A 15,905-nucleotide genomic window follows, 5' to 3' on the forward strand; every position below is an offset into this window, starting at 1 on the left:
AATCCCAAGTTTATTTTTTTGCTTTATAAACAAAAAGAAAAGTCTAAATTATTCTTTGCGGCTATCAACATTATGTCACAAAAGCTGTTGATTGAGCTTAACTTGTACTGAACCGGGAACATTCCTCTATGCTTGTGCAGCTATGGGGTGATATCAGTCAATTCTGGCAGCAGATTCACAAGTTGGTACGATAGAGAGAAACTGCAACTGCTCACTACTTTAGTTATGATAACGTCTTAAAATCGCAACTGACATCATGGACGGTGAGCAGCAAATGTTGCGGGTACATCGGAGCACTTCTACATTGTGTTCTGACATGGCCCCTGAGAGCTTTAGAAAGTTGTTCATCATAGTAACGTGCCGACCAGCTTAAGACAGCATACATACACGTACATCACCTCAAGTTAACGTTCATCCAGAGCACCTTGCCTGTGACAGTGGCATGTAATGCACAGCAAAGCATAAAGCTTGAAGAAGTGTCGCCTTGTACGTTCCATCAGAGCGGCTACACATCATCGAACACGCACACACACACGCACACACAAACACACACACACACACACACACTGTTGTGGAGCACTGTGATAGTAAATCACAGTGTTAACAAGATGGTTCGCCCTCTGGCTACTCTGCACTGCTATTTGTCTAGGACTTGGCAACCATTTAGATTATACAGTATATCGGCCCTGCAATGTAAATTTACACATGAGACGTGGTACCATACAGTTTAGTCAGGAACAGTATCTGTGTAATGGTGTGCTCACGAAGTTGACAAAAGATGGTTAGTCAAATCCAATGTTTCTCAAACAGTGGTTCATAAATGTTGATCCATAAAACTTTTGGTTAAAAATAAGCAAAATCATAGTGTGTGGACATAAATATTCTGTGTGGAAAACCGATAGCACGCTTTCAAAGATTATGTATAAATTACTATAAATAACTATTATTATTAATTATTGTTATTATTAAAAATAAAGTTTTATTATTAAATTAATAATGTATTATTATTTATAAATAAACTGTTGGGTACAATTCTTTGGGAAAAGTCAACACATATAAATAGCACGTAAAGTCATATGCAACTATGTTTTAAACAGAAAGAGGCAAACGTTTCTGACTGCAGCTTTAATAAAACTATCATAGTTATTAATTACACACAATAACAACAAAAACAACAATATAAAAACTCTTGTAAATAATAATGTGAATTGTAAACATGCAACAAAGTCTGTTTGGTTATACATTTGTGTGTGTAAGTGTGCAATTCACACGCAATTCACAATTCAAGTGTACAGTACACAAATGTACACTTGGTAAGATTTCTTGTTTAAGAAATAAAAAATACAAATACTGTTGAATTGCCTTTTCACGACATGCTTTTTTCAACATTATGATTACATTTCTGTACTTAAGTAGAATCAAATATAAACAAATCACAAAAAGTGATAAAGTAGCTTATAAATGTTTTCTCATCACTTTTTACAAGTTTATTACACGCTTACAGTGTCGTCGAGCCGTTTCCATTACTTTTCCTCAAATTCAAACCTAATTTGCTCAGTGTCGATGTAACAAAGCTTTTAAAACATTGCCCACAGTACTAGAGTTGAAGGAGACGACGATAACCCAGCACAGGCAAAACACTTACTGCTACAATTTACAGGCCACTGCTTTTTATTAGATATCCTGACGTCCATGGGGGGCACTTACATCTTGGGTAAAATGGTGAGCTTCTCAAAGATAATGTAATTAGCGGCCTTCAGTTCACAGTTTCATTTCAATGGTCTTTCTACTAGACTGCAGTCCTAATCCTACAGGGCCTTTCTGTGGACACCCCTGGCAGAACACCCCTCTTTTTGATTTGAAGCTTTACTGAGAGCATATATCGTATAGTGTAAGTACCCTTAATCTGAAATGGGTGGAGGGTGTAAGTAAAGTTTGAACTGGGAAACGTTGTAAAAGCCGTTTGTCATTATTATTGGAGAGTCGAAATTAAGTTGTTCTCAGATCAGCAGTAAGATGGGTTTCAATTAGAGATGCCTCGATATTAAATTTCTCTACTGATACGATAGCCGGTTATTCAAAGTGATATCTGCCGATGCTAATTACATTTATTTCTCTTATTGCATTGTTAACCGCAAAATTAAATAATGAATTTAAAAGTAGGGTATTGTGCACTTCTATTGTAAAAGTACTGCAATATGAACAAAAGTGCAATACGATTTGGTTTGTAAACACTTTAAACAAATAATGAGCTGTTTTACAACTGTATCGCCATGGCATTAACGTTCTGTCTAGTTTGATATTGAAAAACAATCATTGATTTGATTGCTTATACATAAACTCTCTTTCAACACTTTCAACACAAATTGTAAAGTGTACTGTATTTAAAGTGTATTTAATGCACATCTTTAAAACACTAAATTATTGTATGCTACTTTTTTCTTTATATAAAGAGAACACCATGTTTTAATATGAGTGTTTTGGGCCTGTTCTTTATTGTTTGATGAACGTTATAAACAGAATACTTTATTATGCAGCTGCCCCTTTAAGAGCGCTCTATACAGATTTACGGATCTAATCAACTGTGATGCGTCCGTTTTGTTTCCCAGCTGTTAATGTTCCCAATATGGGAAATTTAATATAATTTTGTGTTTATTTGTCCGTTTCAGAGTAAGAAGACGTGTAAGAGAACACAGTTTAGAAGTTTGCGCTCTGACTAGGCGGGCATGTTTAAACATGTTTTTAGCCTCGCACTGCATACAACACAATTCATTATCGTTGCTGTTTTGTACCTTAGCATGCGGCACTTGAACTATTTGAACTATTTCCATCTCGATGCGGCCTCTTATTTGCACGCGCCTGCTGCACATCTGCATTTAAAATAACGAGTGCCAGGAATCATGTACTTTGAAAAGTCAGGTAAATTTTGTTGGTTCCTGTGAGAATGAATTTGACAGTGTTAAATTATCACAATATATTTGAGTGTGTGTGTGTGTGTGTCCGGGCATGATTTCATTTGCTCAGGTTAGTATGTATTTGAGTGTGTGTGTGTGTGCGTACGTGGGTGTGTGTTTGTGTGCGCGTGTGATCTCATTTGTGTATTTAAGTGCTCTTGGTTCTGTCAACTAACTGTACTACCAGACGCTTGTGATGTTGTGATAAAAACAATTACTCACAACTTTACAAATTTACACCAAATCTGTCTCATCGCTCAGAGATTAAATATGTAAACCATTAAACAGGATTTGTATTATAATGAATCCGTACTGGAGAGTAATAAATCAGAATTAGCAACACATTTCTGAGCGATGTGAAAAGTTCTGCTTACAGAATTGAGTAATGTTAGTGTTACAAGTCAATAAGAGACATTAGTAAATCAATTCATTTAGATAGTTTCTGTTATTAAAAATAATTAACGGATTTAATAGATATACAGAAGTTTAGATTAGAGTTTTGTAAATGCATAATATGTTTTTGATCCGTTACAAATATTACTGTGTAAAATATTAAGTTTACGCAAATTAATTTGTAGATTTTTATTTATTAAATTGACAGTTCACCCCAAAATTTAAATTCTGTCATCATTTACTCACCTTCAAGTTGTTCCAAATATGTATAAATGTATTTGTTATGATGAACACAATGAAAGACATTTGGACGAATGCTTGTAACCAATCAGTTCTTGGACCCCATTGACTACCATAGTAGAAAAACATGACAATGGTAGTCAAAAGTGCCCCAGAACTGTTTGCTGTCCTACATTCTTCAAAAAATCTTCTTTTGTGTTCAACAGAACAAAGAAATTTATAACCGCAATTTTTCCTACTATTGTAATCAAAGGTGGCCAAGAACTGTTTGGTTACAAGCAAGTTTCCCAATTTCTTTCTCTGTGTTCATCAGAAAAAAGAATCTGAGAATACAGATCTGGAACTCGGGCGTGAGGAAATAAAGGTTTGAAAGAATTTTCATTTTTGGGTGAACTCTACCTTTAAGCTTAATACTCTAACTGATATGTTTCTCATTTTAACAACAGTTTATGAAAGAAAATACAGCTCTGATGAAACATATTTACATATTTAGAAATATATCTTTCCCTAGGAGCTTTTCAAAGAGCAGCTTGATGGTATAGTTCAGCTATGTTTAATTATGATGAATTATGCTCTTATTATGATTTTAAGCAGTTCACAGTTTCAAAGTAGCTTCCCCAACACTTTAAATTTTTCAGATTATTAGCGCAGGACTCAAAAGTAAGATGTAATCTGTTTTCAGGCATGAGTAATTGTTTTTTTCCCACAATATAAATTATATCTATAATAATGATTATAATAATTAATCGCAGCTTTTGTTACTAAAAGAGACATGGAAAATTGTGAAAAAGACCCTGAAGTTGATTTATGGTCTCGGGTGTGACATGTTGCGTATCTAGGCAACTGCATCCATGTTCCATTCTGTTGATTAAACTTTCAGCATGTTTTTTATGGGCAGCACATAAATGGGCCCCGGCGACACAGACGGACCAGGGCACATGGAGGTATCTTTTGTTAGATAGGATGACTTGAAATGAGAAACAGCAATCTCATAAATTCAAGGTCCTCAGAGACCTTCACAGGCTGCCCTGATTATTGAGGTTATAAATAAGGCCGGCGCTGGCTGTAATTAATTCAGTGTCTTCCTCCTTAAGACAATGGGGAATTCTGCTTCATTTACATCATTTTCCATTGTCACTTTTCCGCAGGGATTCGGGCGCAGTTTAGCGGGTTATATGAGTGGCTTAACTTTCAGGTTGGTGGAATTGAATAATATAGCCCTCTCCATTACCATTGCTCGCATCCGCAACTTAAAAACGGGACTGTTCTTACATGTTCCCTTTTAGCTAGGGCAATTCACCTGCATGATGGTTAAATGCTTTGGATGCGGATGAAACAAGCACCAAAGTGCGTCGCGGGGCTATTACGTCAAGTGCTGAAGCAACTAAAATAGAGTTTAAATGCATGTTGATGCAAATAGACCATGAATCGTACGTTAAATTAGGTTAACATGCATGTACAAGCCACCAAACCTTAACTCCTGATCAAACTTCCTCGGTTTTCAAATGCAGCCAGCTGCCTTATCTCGCATGCATGTTGTACAGTGAATGCAATCCCAGAATGCACTTGTGTAAATATTTATCTAGGATGGAGGACAAGTCGAGGGATACCTTGATTAAAAATGCATTTACGTTTCAGTCTGAAATGTTTATTTAATGTTCGATCTCATTAGAAATTGACCCAATATTTTCATGCTTCTTAAAGCACTGCGTCATTACCTTAGCAAAATGCAAACGTCAGACTGAGTTTCAGAATTTCCGAGTGAGTCAAATTTACCACACGCTTCGAGCAGCGCTATTTGTGTCTGCCCAGAATTGCTGCCTATGTAGATGTTCCACTTCATTCACTCAGAGCTTCTGTTTGGTTTTAGGAGGCTGCCTTACAAGCGTCCAGAAATGAGCTCAAATCTTTTGATGTTCGATTGACAGTCAAACCTTTTGTCATATGCAAAATTCCTGAAGAGTAAAAACTCTATCTGACAATGTTTCCCAAATGTGCACCCTGTGTTCTCATGTACTGCAATATAAGAATGATGGATGACCGCTAGTATATTTTTCTGCGGCTGTATCCGTATTTTGCATGTTGTTTCCCCTCCAGTGGTTTTATGCAGGTTGCTTTCTCAGACCAAGCACCGCATCCACGGGCTATTTGTTGAAAGCTGGAGCCAAAGCAAATAACCTATAACACAAAAAGTGACTCATCCATCTGCTGGTAAAACAATGAACCGTAATGGGTGCAACTAAGGCTTGAATCTGAGAAATTTGCTTATCACGCTGACGTTGCCAGACACATTAAAGCCTGAACATACTGGACGCAACGGATGACGCATTGTCCTGCGCCACTCAAGTCTGTCTACACTGGAAGATTCAAAGGAGCAATGTTCACAAGCAAAGACTAGTCAAGGAATGAATGTTCAATGTGCATAGCGACAGTGAAATGGATCAGCGACAGTATGTATATATCACATCAACTTCAATGAAGAAGAAACTATTGTATTCAATATTCAGTAAAGACATTTCCAATGCAGAAAGCTACTTCCATCATAATGAAAGTGGTTAGCTTTTGAAGCGGGGTACTGACGTTTATTCTGTCTGGGAGTAATTTTTTTCTATTACTGCATCATTCTGAGTCGCTCCGCCCACAGTGAAATCTATGTACCTATACACATTTGAACACATACGAAATTATCAGTACTTTGGATGGTATGATTGCAGTCTATATGCATTTCCACAAATGTACCTTATTTCATGGTGGTCTATTATTGCGGTCTATTTACATTAAGAAAGCATTCCTTAAAAATATGTGAAACAAGATCTGTGACTTCTCAGAGAAAAAATCTTTCATAGCTCAGGAGATTTTATGTAGCTGTCAGTTGTGTTTTATTTCAACATCGATTTAAATATCAGCCATCAACAAGTCTCAGATATTTCTCCCAAAGCTTATATGAAGAAATAAAATGGATTCAAATGAGTCTTAAAATACACAAAGAGTTGATTGTAGAGGTCAAATAATATGGATTTGGATGCATTTGAAGAGAAATGTTTGAGTTCGTATTGTGATCTTCGATCATACTGACTTTTGATTGCAGACTTGGCAAATCTGAGCTCAGTTTGTGACATTGTGGGATTGGCACCGTCCGGGAGTCTGCGTTTGTTAAAGCATGTATGCGTCCATGCGTAAGCAGGCTTTGCCTTCATGTGCGTAGTGTGCACGCACACACACATACACAAATGAACCGCGTCCGAACCCCACGGCCATCCCTCTAGCCGGCCAAAGAGAAGGAACTCTTTAAGCACGGCCTGGTTTCCCGACCGCCTAACTGGCCTGTTTTCATTCTTTGAATCGCTCTCATTTTCCTGCCTTCCCTCTCTCGCTGGCTGGCTGGCTTAGCTGTGGTCCGGGTCCAATTAAAATGCACGGTGCTCCTGAAGCTGGTCAGCAGATGTGTCAGGAGAGTTAGACTCTGACTGATGATGGAATTATCAGGATGTGATAGACTACAGTTCCCCGGGCCGCACCAGAGCGGATGCTGCTTCCGCTATAAGTAGAACTGACCTCACGTCAGTGCTCTGTGGAGGGGCCGTCGCTTTCATCGCTGTCTCGAATGTGTCTCCTAAAATACTGCAAAGTGGATGCAAGCTAAGACTGTGTACCAACAAAATCCTTAACAAAACATAATGCAATGAATTTGATGCTGTATGGTAAATATCGTAGATACATGTAGGGCGAATATATATATATATATGCATGAATAATGCATATGTGATATTTGAATAGTGGCACACTGTCAAATGGATATGAATAATGGGTGAACGGTGGAAAAAATAGAATGAATTGATAGATGGAGGCTACAGATTGAGCAAGCGAGCTAGCGAGCAAGGGTTATGGGTTTAATTCCCAGGGAACAGCTGTACTGAGAACACATGAAGCTGGAAAAACTTAAGAGAAAGGGTTGGAGAGAACACTCCTCCAACTACATAAACTTAAATATAGACGGATACACGTATAGATGGATATACTTGTTTGGATCTTTTTCGGGTTTGATTTTGCTGTGTCTAGCACAGTTCACAATAGACTCGCTTGTGTGGCGAAATACACAGTAATTTGTTGAAGGGGTGCTGAATGGCTAAATTGTAAAGTACATTCTGTAGCAAATGTATCGTCTTTTTGCAATATCAGGGGACACACAGAAGGCTCGTGATGAATAGCCGAACAAAGCTACCTGTAGATTTTCGGAGGGGGGGAAGCAACATTTTCCACAACTTTGTGTCCTTCAACAAAGTGAGCGTTTGCAGAAATATGGACCGCAAGCTGCAACCTAAAACCGTGTGCTCAGCCTTTGTGCAAACACAACTTTTTATAGAAATGTACGCACAAAGCAAACCAGCAAAGTGCTGCTCCATCGCAGAAAAGATGTTTGTTTGATGCTCTCACAGTCACACCACGAGAGTTCCAACTATTTCTAAATCACATCCCATCATGCGTAACAAGCAACATTTCCAAAGCAACAAAGAACTGCAGTTCCAAAACAATTCTACACAAATATAGACATTAGCCTGCATCAGCCAGTAAGCATACAGTATGTACTACATTGGAAATACCCATTTGGAGATATAACATTTCTAGAAAAGGATCAAGTGTACCTCCAAAGTCAGGCCGCAGACGAATGTCATACCCCTTGAGCAATTTGTCCACTGTCGTCTTGGCCACAGATATTCCGGTATTTCCGGTGGAGGTGCTACAGGAGAGAAAATTGAGAACACATCGTGTTTGAAAAGCACAGCACATAGATGCATTCCTGATTCCTAAATCATATTGGTTCGCTTATTAAGTATTACATTGCAGTGTACTTTGTTTTCATTTCAAAATCTGGGACTTTTTGTATAGAGCTTCCCTTGCACGCTTGGCTCAAATGCCAATTCAAAGAGATTGTATAGCTAACTACCGTGTAAAAAACAATTCAAACAAAGCTACAGGATGTGATTTTATTCCTGTACGGTGTATAGTACTATACGGTCCCACTGGCTCTGTGGGAAAACATTTGACTGGCATTTCATTGGAGCAGACACAAACATCATATTATGAAAAACATTTCGGTTGGGACAACCTGTTGAATAAACAGGTGGTGGTCAGCTCTACATGGAGCTTCTGATATATGTTTATTGTATGTTACAAACCCAGAACCAGGGGGTCTGTAAACATTCTACTGAGGGTTTTAAACAGACAGGTTGTTGACACATCATTATGGTTTTAGACAAATCAAACTGAGAAAATGCATATCCCGATAACATATTTTCTATTTTACCACAGTTTTTGTTTATACATTTCTGCTCTGCATAGCTTGAGGTCTTCACTACGGAATTTGCAAACCAAGTCCAATGTGGCTACGTCCAGATAAAAAAACGATCCACTTTGCATAACTATCCATGCTCACTGAACCGAAATTAATAGTAAAACGTCAAAATGGAAGACGTTCTGTATTCGGCCATCGCTGAACGATTGAAGTGTTTGTAATACAATTTAAATGTAAAAAATCATTTAAATCTGACGTGCAATGCGTAACATTTAACATCTAATTATGCTTGTTATTTGGCACAGGATTACAGGTGCTTCACATGCCGAGATAGAGAAAAGATTACGTGCGTATTGTTGAATGTCGGCCTTCGTGGCTTCAACCCCGCGTCGCATCTCAACGATCACAACTGAACACATGTCATTAACCATTATTGACTGATAGGCGTCGTCGTTTTTATTTTTATTGGCCAAGAGATGATGGATCTCTTTTAACGCCAGCGATCGCTGTGGTGACATGTGGTGGCAAGGGTGGGGGTGGATCAGAGGAAATGCACTGATCAATTGCATATCAGTATATTTCACTCAATAAACGATTGCAATCAAATATGAAGAAACATTTACATAAGGGGCAGCGTCCACATATTGCATGTGTGATGTTCAAAGCACAGCTCTCTCATGACTTGCTTTTGATTTAGTGAGATGTCACTGTCAAATGCCATGCGGGTAACAAGTATTAAGTATTATTTGGTCTATTAATTAATGCGCTACACAGCGAATTGCGAGCATGTTTCTCACACATATGCGGGAACGCACGCTCACTCTCCCTCTCTCTCTCTCTCTCTCACACACACACACGCACACAAACCTCAAATTCAGGTAAAAAAGTGGCACAAGAAGGAAAACATCATGTCTCCTTTTCCCCATCAGAGAATCATCCGCCGTATCCTTTTGGATGTGGCCGAAATGTGGAGTCATTAATTTGATTGAATAGTCATAATTTAGAATTCATAATTTTCTTACCTTTGTGCAAAGCAGACAAAGGACAAAGCTGCCAGAGCAGAAACAATTCCACATAATTTGTCTTCTTGAGGACCCAACATTTCCACAAATCCGTTTATTCACTTTCTGTAATCCAACCGCCTTTGCTCCCAACAGATATGTACAAAAACAAAGATGAAAAAAAATCCAAGAAAAGGGAGAAAAACGGTCCAAATGAATGACTGAGATCAAACCACCGATGCACACATGTGTGATGGCCCTGCAAAGAAAAAACAGATGATTCTGAAAGATCTTTAATGGGTCCCAGCTGTTTTTTCTTCAGCTATGGAAATCCGTGCAGGTCAGAGACCCCCTCGATCAACACCAGAAGATCAGACATCTCTCTCAGCTTCGGCAGGACTTCTGCAAAAGTGCGGGAAAGTCTTCTTGAGCCAAACCATGGAGAAAAGCCCCAAAACAAAGAAAATGATAAAAAATAAAAAGAAGAAAATGAAATCAGTCTTCTTCTACACCTGTCGTCGCAGCTTCCAGGTCCAAAGCTGTGGACCAGCCATGGCTCCAGTGATGCTCCTTCAAAGGGGGGGGGGATGCTCCACGGTATATGATATTTTTATTTATTTCCCCCTCAGCTGTAAAGGTTGGGGGTGCGTGGAGGTGAAAAAAAGCCAAAGGAAATCTGCATCCCCCACTGCTGATGGTCGAGATTTTCCTCTCAAAGTCACTGAGGGGAATAAATGCACATTTAAAGAAATGCAGCAGAGGATATCTGATGCAGACGTCAGAGCTTGTAGTCTATAGTACAACCTTATAAAATAGATGAAGGAAAAAAAACGCAGAGCCAAATGTAGGTAACCGTCCAAAACCCTGCGATATATATATATGAACCACAATAAAATGGTCGAAAATGTCCAAGGTAACTCTTCCTTATCTCTCGATTGAATCCCCGAGCATGTTCCTGCTCTTGTTGACGAGAGAAACAAATGCACAAATGATGACACACTTCTATTGCAAAAAACACCTCCAGGAACCGAGAAAATAATCAAGACTGGAACGGAAATCTCCGACTTGCACGCTTGGATTTTAAAAGAAGAGAAAAGGACATGGTCCTTTCGTGATGTGCGGAATAAAACGCCGGTGTATATTTAAAAAATAAAAGCGAACTAAAGAGGAAAGGCAGTCTGTCCACGCGCTTGTCTCGCGGAGGAATGATGTCTGTACTTGTCGGCTCGCAGGCTGCAACCTATTAAGATGCTGCGAGAGTATCCCGTTGCATTTTCATGCATTTCTTGCGCTTTGTCACATATTTCAGCTCAGCTCACCTTGAAAATACGAATTGCTCATAAATGATGTATAAGGAACAATTTAGTGGTGTCCTTTGCACACGGCAACATGTGGGTCACAATATCAAGGGACGTTTATGGGTTTTGGTGATTTTCCACGGGAGTCAAATGAATTCATAAAAACATCGGTGAACAACACACAGACACATAAGAAGTGTGAATTTTCCCCATTTATTCTTTACATGAGGGATGCAGGCATCTATGTGTCTTGTCTAGTTGCTAGGCAACGCTGCGAGCAGTGATGCAGAGCAGTGGCGTTTCGATGGCACATTTAAAGGAGCTGAGGGCGTCTCTGTTGCATCTCCTGAACAGGAGGGCCCGATAGTGATGTGGGCATCCTCAACCCCCAGTTGACTTCTTAAATGGGGCAATGTGCCCTCTCTGTTGCGCCTGATAGTTCCCACTGAAACGTGAGGTTGATGTGAAGGACGTGGATAGGCAGACGTCAGCAGTATCTACGTTAGTTCAGCTGCGCTTTACAAGATTAGTTTAACAAGGCATTACATGCTGTATCAGTAACAGCCCCTTGACTTTACATCATATGTTTACTGGGTGTGATGTGTAGTGGCTTTCGATGTGTGCTTGGCAGTGGTCAAGACAGCGTGGTGGGTGTATAGAATTTCAATGAGCTGTCCTCGTAGAGAATATTAAAACGTTCTCTGTTTGTCACAACAGAGGTAAACCCTAATATTACACAGACCTACCAGATACACACTGAGTTCCCTATCCTTTCATTTGGAAAGAAATAACTGCTTTATATGACTTAAGGTATACTGCTTAGCAACACGGACAGCAACACTGTAACACTGTCACTGGTTCAGCAACACGGACATCAACACTGTCACTGGTTCAGCACCAAGGACAGCAACACAATATGACTGGCAGTGGATTAGCACCATGGACAGCAACACAAGTATTGTTATTTAACTCTGAAAATTATAGCTAATTAATCATATCTTATGGCAAATTAATAAAAATTATAAATGATGCTTTAACCAGCCATAGTAAATACCACTGATTCGGTTTGTTTTCACTTTGGAACAGTCCCCCCAAAATCTATATGGTCTTCATCTTGTACAAAACACTACAACCAGTGCATCAGTAGAAGCCCTATAGAAAGAGTCGATTACATCTGTTCTGGACGCACTGTACAAGCTTCTTTTGTCTTATAAGACTAGTTTGCTTCTAATGTTTCAAGTCACTTACCTGGACTATCCATTGTTGTTGTGCTCAATGTCCTGGAGAGAAATCACCGATAGGGATGGACAAAAAAGGACTGCGACAACTTAAGTAACAGACTTCAAATAATACACTTGCTCAACATGGTATTGTGATAAAATATTGCTGTTTCAGTATCTACTGTATGTTTGTTTATTTTGAATGTTCATTTAGAAAGTCACAGTTTTTCAATCTGAAATATGTTGTTGTGATTATGATATAATGTCATTTTATTTCAGCATTAAAATACACATGAAGCATATATATACATATAGTCACAATATACCGCTTGACAATATTCGGGATAGTAAAAACCACAATCATCGGAATCGTTTTAATTCAACATATCGTACACTATTCTTCACCCAAAAGAAACATTAGACTTCTTAAAAGTAAATGCACGAATGAGAGCACTATTTGATAAAAGCTAAAACAGTGTAACATTTGCAGTGTAAAGGCTAACTGACACAGAATTACATCTCCTTCAGGTCAGTCTCTGTGTTTAAGAATAAAAGAGCAAATTCATCATACAGTAGGAGAAACTAACAGGGTTAAGGTCATACAAGTAATGTCCTGCTAATGTCCTGCCATAGACCCAAGGGTCAAATATGCCTACACTGACATATGAGTATCCTCTGATAAACTAGTATAAACTCTGCTCTTTGAAGCTCTTCGAAATGCATGTAGAAAATAGGAAGGTCATTTAGACATCTCTTAGTGACTTTTGAGTTTCACCCTCTATCCAACCTCCGGTTGAAGATACAAGACATCTCGGCAGTCATCTCATTAACGTAAGGTACTTTAGCCAGAGCTCCAGGCTGTCCGAATGCCATTAAATGCTTTAATGAATTAGAATGACAGCTATGATATTAGAGACCACTGGGATAATGACAATGGAAATGACAGTGCTCTTTTGACACCACTGTATGTGTAGTTATTTCAATCTAAATTGCTCTACAGTCAAACGATAGAAGAAAAATCACTGCAGGCCAGATCATTTAAAACCTTCTTTTCTTGTTTGATCTGAATAATGGATATCAAAATCATTTTTGTTGCAAAAATACAAATAAAAAATTGAAAACAGTGAACTGTTGTGAAATACTTCTACCATGCTTACTTACAAATAAATAATAATAATAAAAGTCTTGGAAACTTTTCTTGATGTACTTATTGTTGTTAATTTTTGCAAGATCTTTTATTTATAGATACCATAAAAATAAAAACATGAAAGCTTTAACATCAAGTGAAATCCACACAAACCTTGTAAAACACAATGAACTTTGTAGATCTTTCTCCATCAAACTACATCATCCCCATATTTGTGGTGTAATTTCCATCACAATCAACAATTAAGCCAAAAATGATTTATCGATTAGGGTCCAATTTCGAAAGGGCTCTAGCATTTTTCCAAAATATACATGTATAGGATAGTAAGGTTATTACTTTAATTACACAAAAACCTGAAATTATCATTTAAGTTTGTGCAGTACATGGTACATTAAAGATGCCTGCTAGCCCATTGAAATTGCCCCTAGTCAAAAAGGAAAACATGATTATAGTATTGAAAAAATTCCACTTTCAACATATTTATTTCCACCACTTAACAGTATTAAACACAATATACCATTTGATATGTTGTGGACAAGGTTAAAAGAATGACTTATTTCTTCAGTGATGTATAACACTGCTGACATGCCTTATGAGTTTTTTTAGAACAAAATCATCAGCAGAGGCACACAAAGGCATTACCCTGAGATCATGTGCACATCGCATAGAGAATGTGTTGGGTGCAGTGGATATAATCGCCTATTATCAGTAGTAGATTTTGCACGCTCGGCTTTTTGTAACATGTTGTCTCTGGGGAGCCTGTAAAAGGAGAATGTGCTTCTGTCTCCATTTAAATACCTTAAAACTTAAAGCCATTCGAGAGGTAAAGGCGAACAGCTACAGCAATTTCAGCTCTGCTGACTCACTCAAAAAATGCGCTTTGGAAAGCATGCAAGAACGTGTGCGCTTGGAAAGTGCTACAACGCTTGCATTTGTTTGTTGCAAATTCTCTTATTAAAAATGTCACTCAGTTGTGTTGCAGAAAGCTAATTACGTTTTTTTTTACTTCTAGATTGTGATGTATTGCTTTATCTGCGAAAATGCAGTCCCGAAGAGGCTTAGATAGACATTCTTTCGCTCTCTATTGCTGAGTTCCAAGTGCAGTTGGTTTGTGCTTACACCAATTATTTTCAATCTTGCTTAAGCGCAACGTACAGTTTGGTGGTGTGAACGCTGAAGGTCTGCGGTACACTGCATCATTCACTGTGTTAGGCTTTAAATGTGCAAATAAAGAACCCGGTCTCTCCTGCTCGGACCTTTGACATGCTTTGGCTTCTTGAATCAAATATTCAAAGAATGTTTGGCGTATTCATATGAAGAGGATAATCACATAACCCAAATTTTATCAACCCTTCACTGGCTACCCATTAAGTATCGTATTGACTTTAAAGTTCTTTTAATCACTTACAAAGCCTTAAAGGGTTTAGCCCCTACCTACCTAACAGAGCTTCTATCACACTACAACCCATCACGCTCTCTAAGATCTCAAAACTCAGGACTTTTGATAACACCTAGAATAACTAAATCCACCAAAGGGGGTCGAGCTTTCTCATACGTAGCACCTAAACTCTGGAATAGCCTTCCTGATATTATTCGAGGATCAGACACACTCGCCCAATTTAAATCTAGATTAAAGACGCATCTTTTCAGCCAAGCATTCACTTAATGCAAAATATGCTTAATAAACCACCAGGAGATGCTGACATTAGATATTATTTACTAGAATAATTGGATTTATTATATAACACACCATGTAGTGTGTTTTACCCTTTCTTGGGTTTTTCGTTTTTCCCCTGTAAAGCTGCTTTGGAACAATGCAAATTGTGAAAAGCGCTGTTTAAATAAAATTGAATTGAATATGAACATGAACGACAGCAATAATTATACCATAAAAAGTCAACAAACACTAACGTTTTTTACACACAGGTGCACATTAGGCACTGAAAACAAGACTGGGGCTAGTTATTACTATTTTTGGCTCTGCCTATATTTGTCAAGGAAGGCCAACCTGACATTATAAAAAGTATTTTGGGCAACATCTAGCTTAATTGATTTTGTATATATTAATGTTTTACATTTGCGGTATGTCTTTACCTACATACACTACACTACTCACGAAAACACATTTATGTTAATAGTCTGACAACTATATGCAATCTAAACAAAAACATTATGTATTACATTAAATATGCTTTCAGACTCTTGTTGCCTTACTTGAAACCTTTCGAAGGTCAACTGATGGCCTATTGAAAGTTTTGAAGAGTCTCGGCTTTCAAACAAGATCCCTTGGGAACCGATTCCAACATTTGGTCTATTCCCCTCACGATGTGGGGTCCCGTGAAGAATGTCTACCTGTTTG

At 38.3% G+C, this 15,905-nt stretch overlaps 1 protein-coding gene across 1 annotated transcript in view; it reads right to left on the reverse strand.

Annotated features, from left to right (window-relative positions):
- Window positions 1-9,982, reverse strand: part of gabrb4 (gamma-aminobutyric acid type A receptor subunit beta4) — a gene marked incomplete at both ends in the record, with an annotated part of 42,769 nt that extends 32,787 nt beyond the window's left edge. Inside the window, 2 exons of the mRNA XM_079485717.1 lie at window positions 8,231-8,325; window positions 9,903-9,982. Of these exons, the coding sequence (XP_079341843.1) occupies window positions 8,231-8,325; window positions 9,903-9,982 (175 nt within the window). The remainder of the gene's footprint in view (window positions 1-8,230; window positions 8,326-9,902) is intronic.
- Between the last annotated feature and the right edge of the window lie 5,923 nt (window positions 9,983-15,905).

The sequence above is a fragment of the Barbatula barbatula genome (genome assembly GCF_947034865.1).
Source record: "Barbatula barbatula genome assembly, chromosome: 22".
In the NCBI taxonomy this organism is placed as follows: Eukaryota; Metazoa; Chordata; class Actinopteri; order Cypriniformes; family Nemacheilidae; genus Barbatula; species Barbatula barbatula.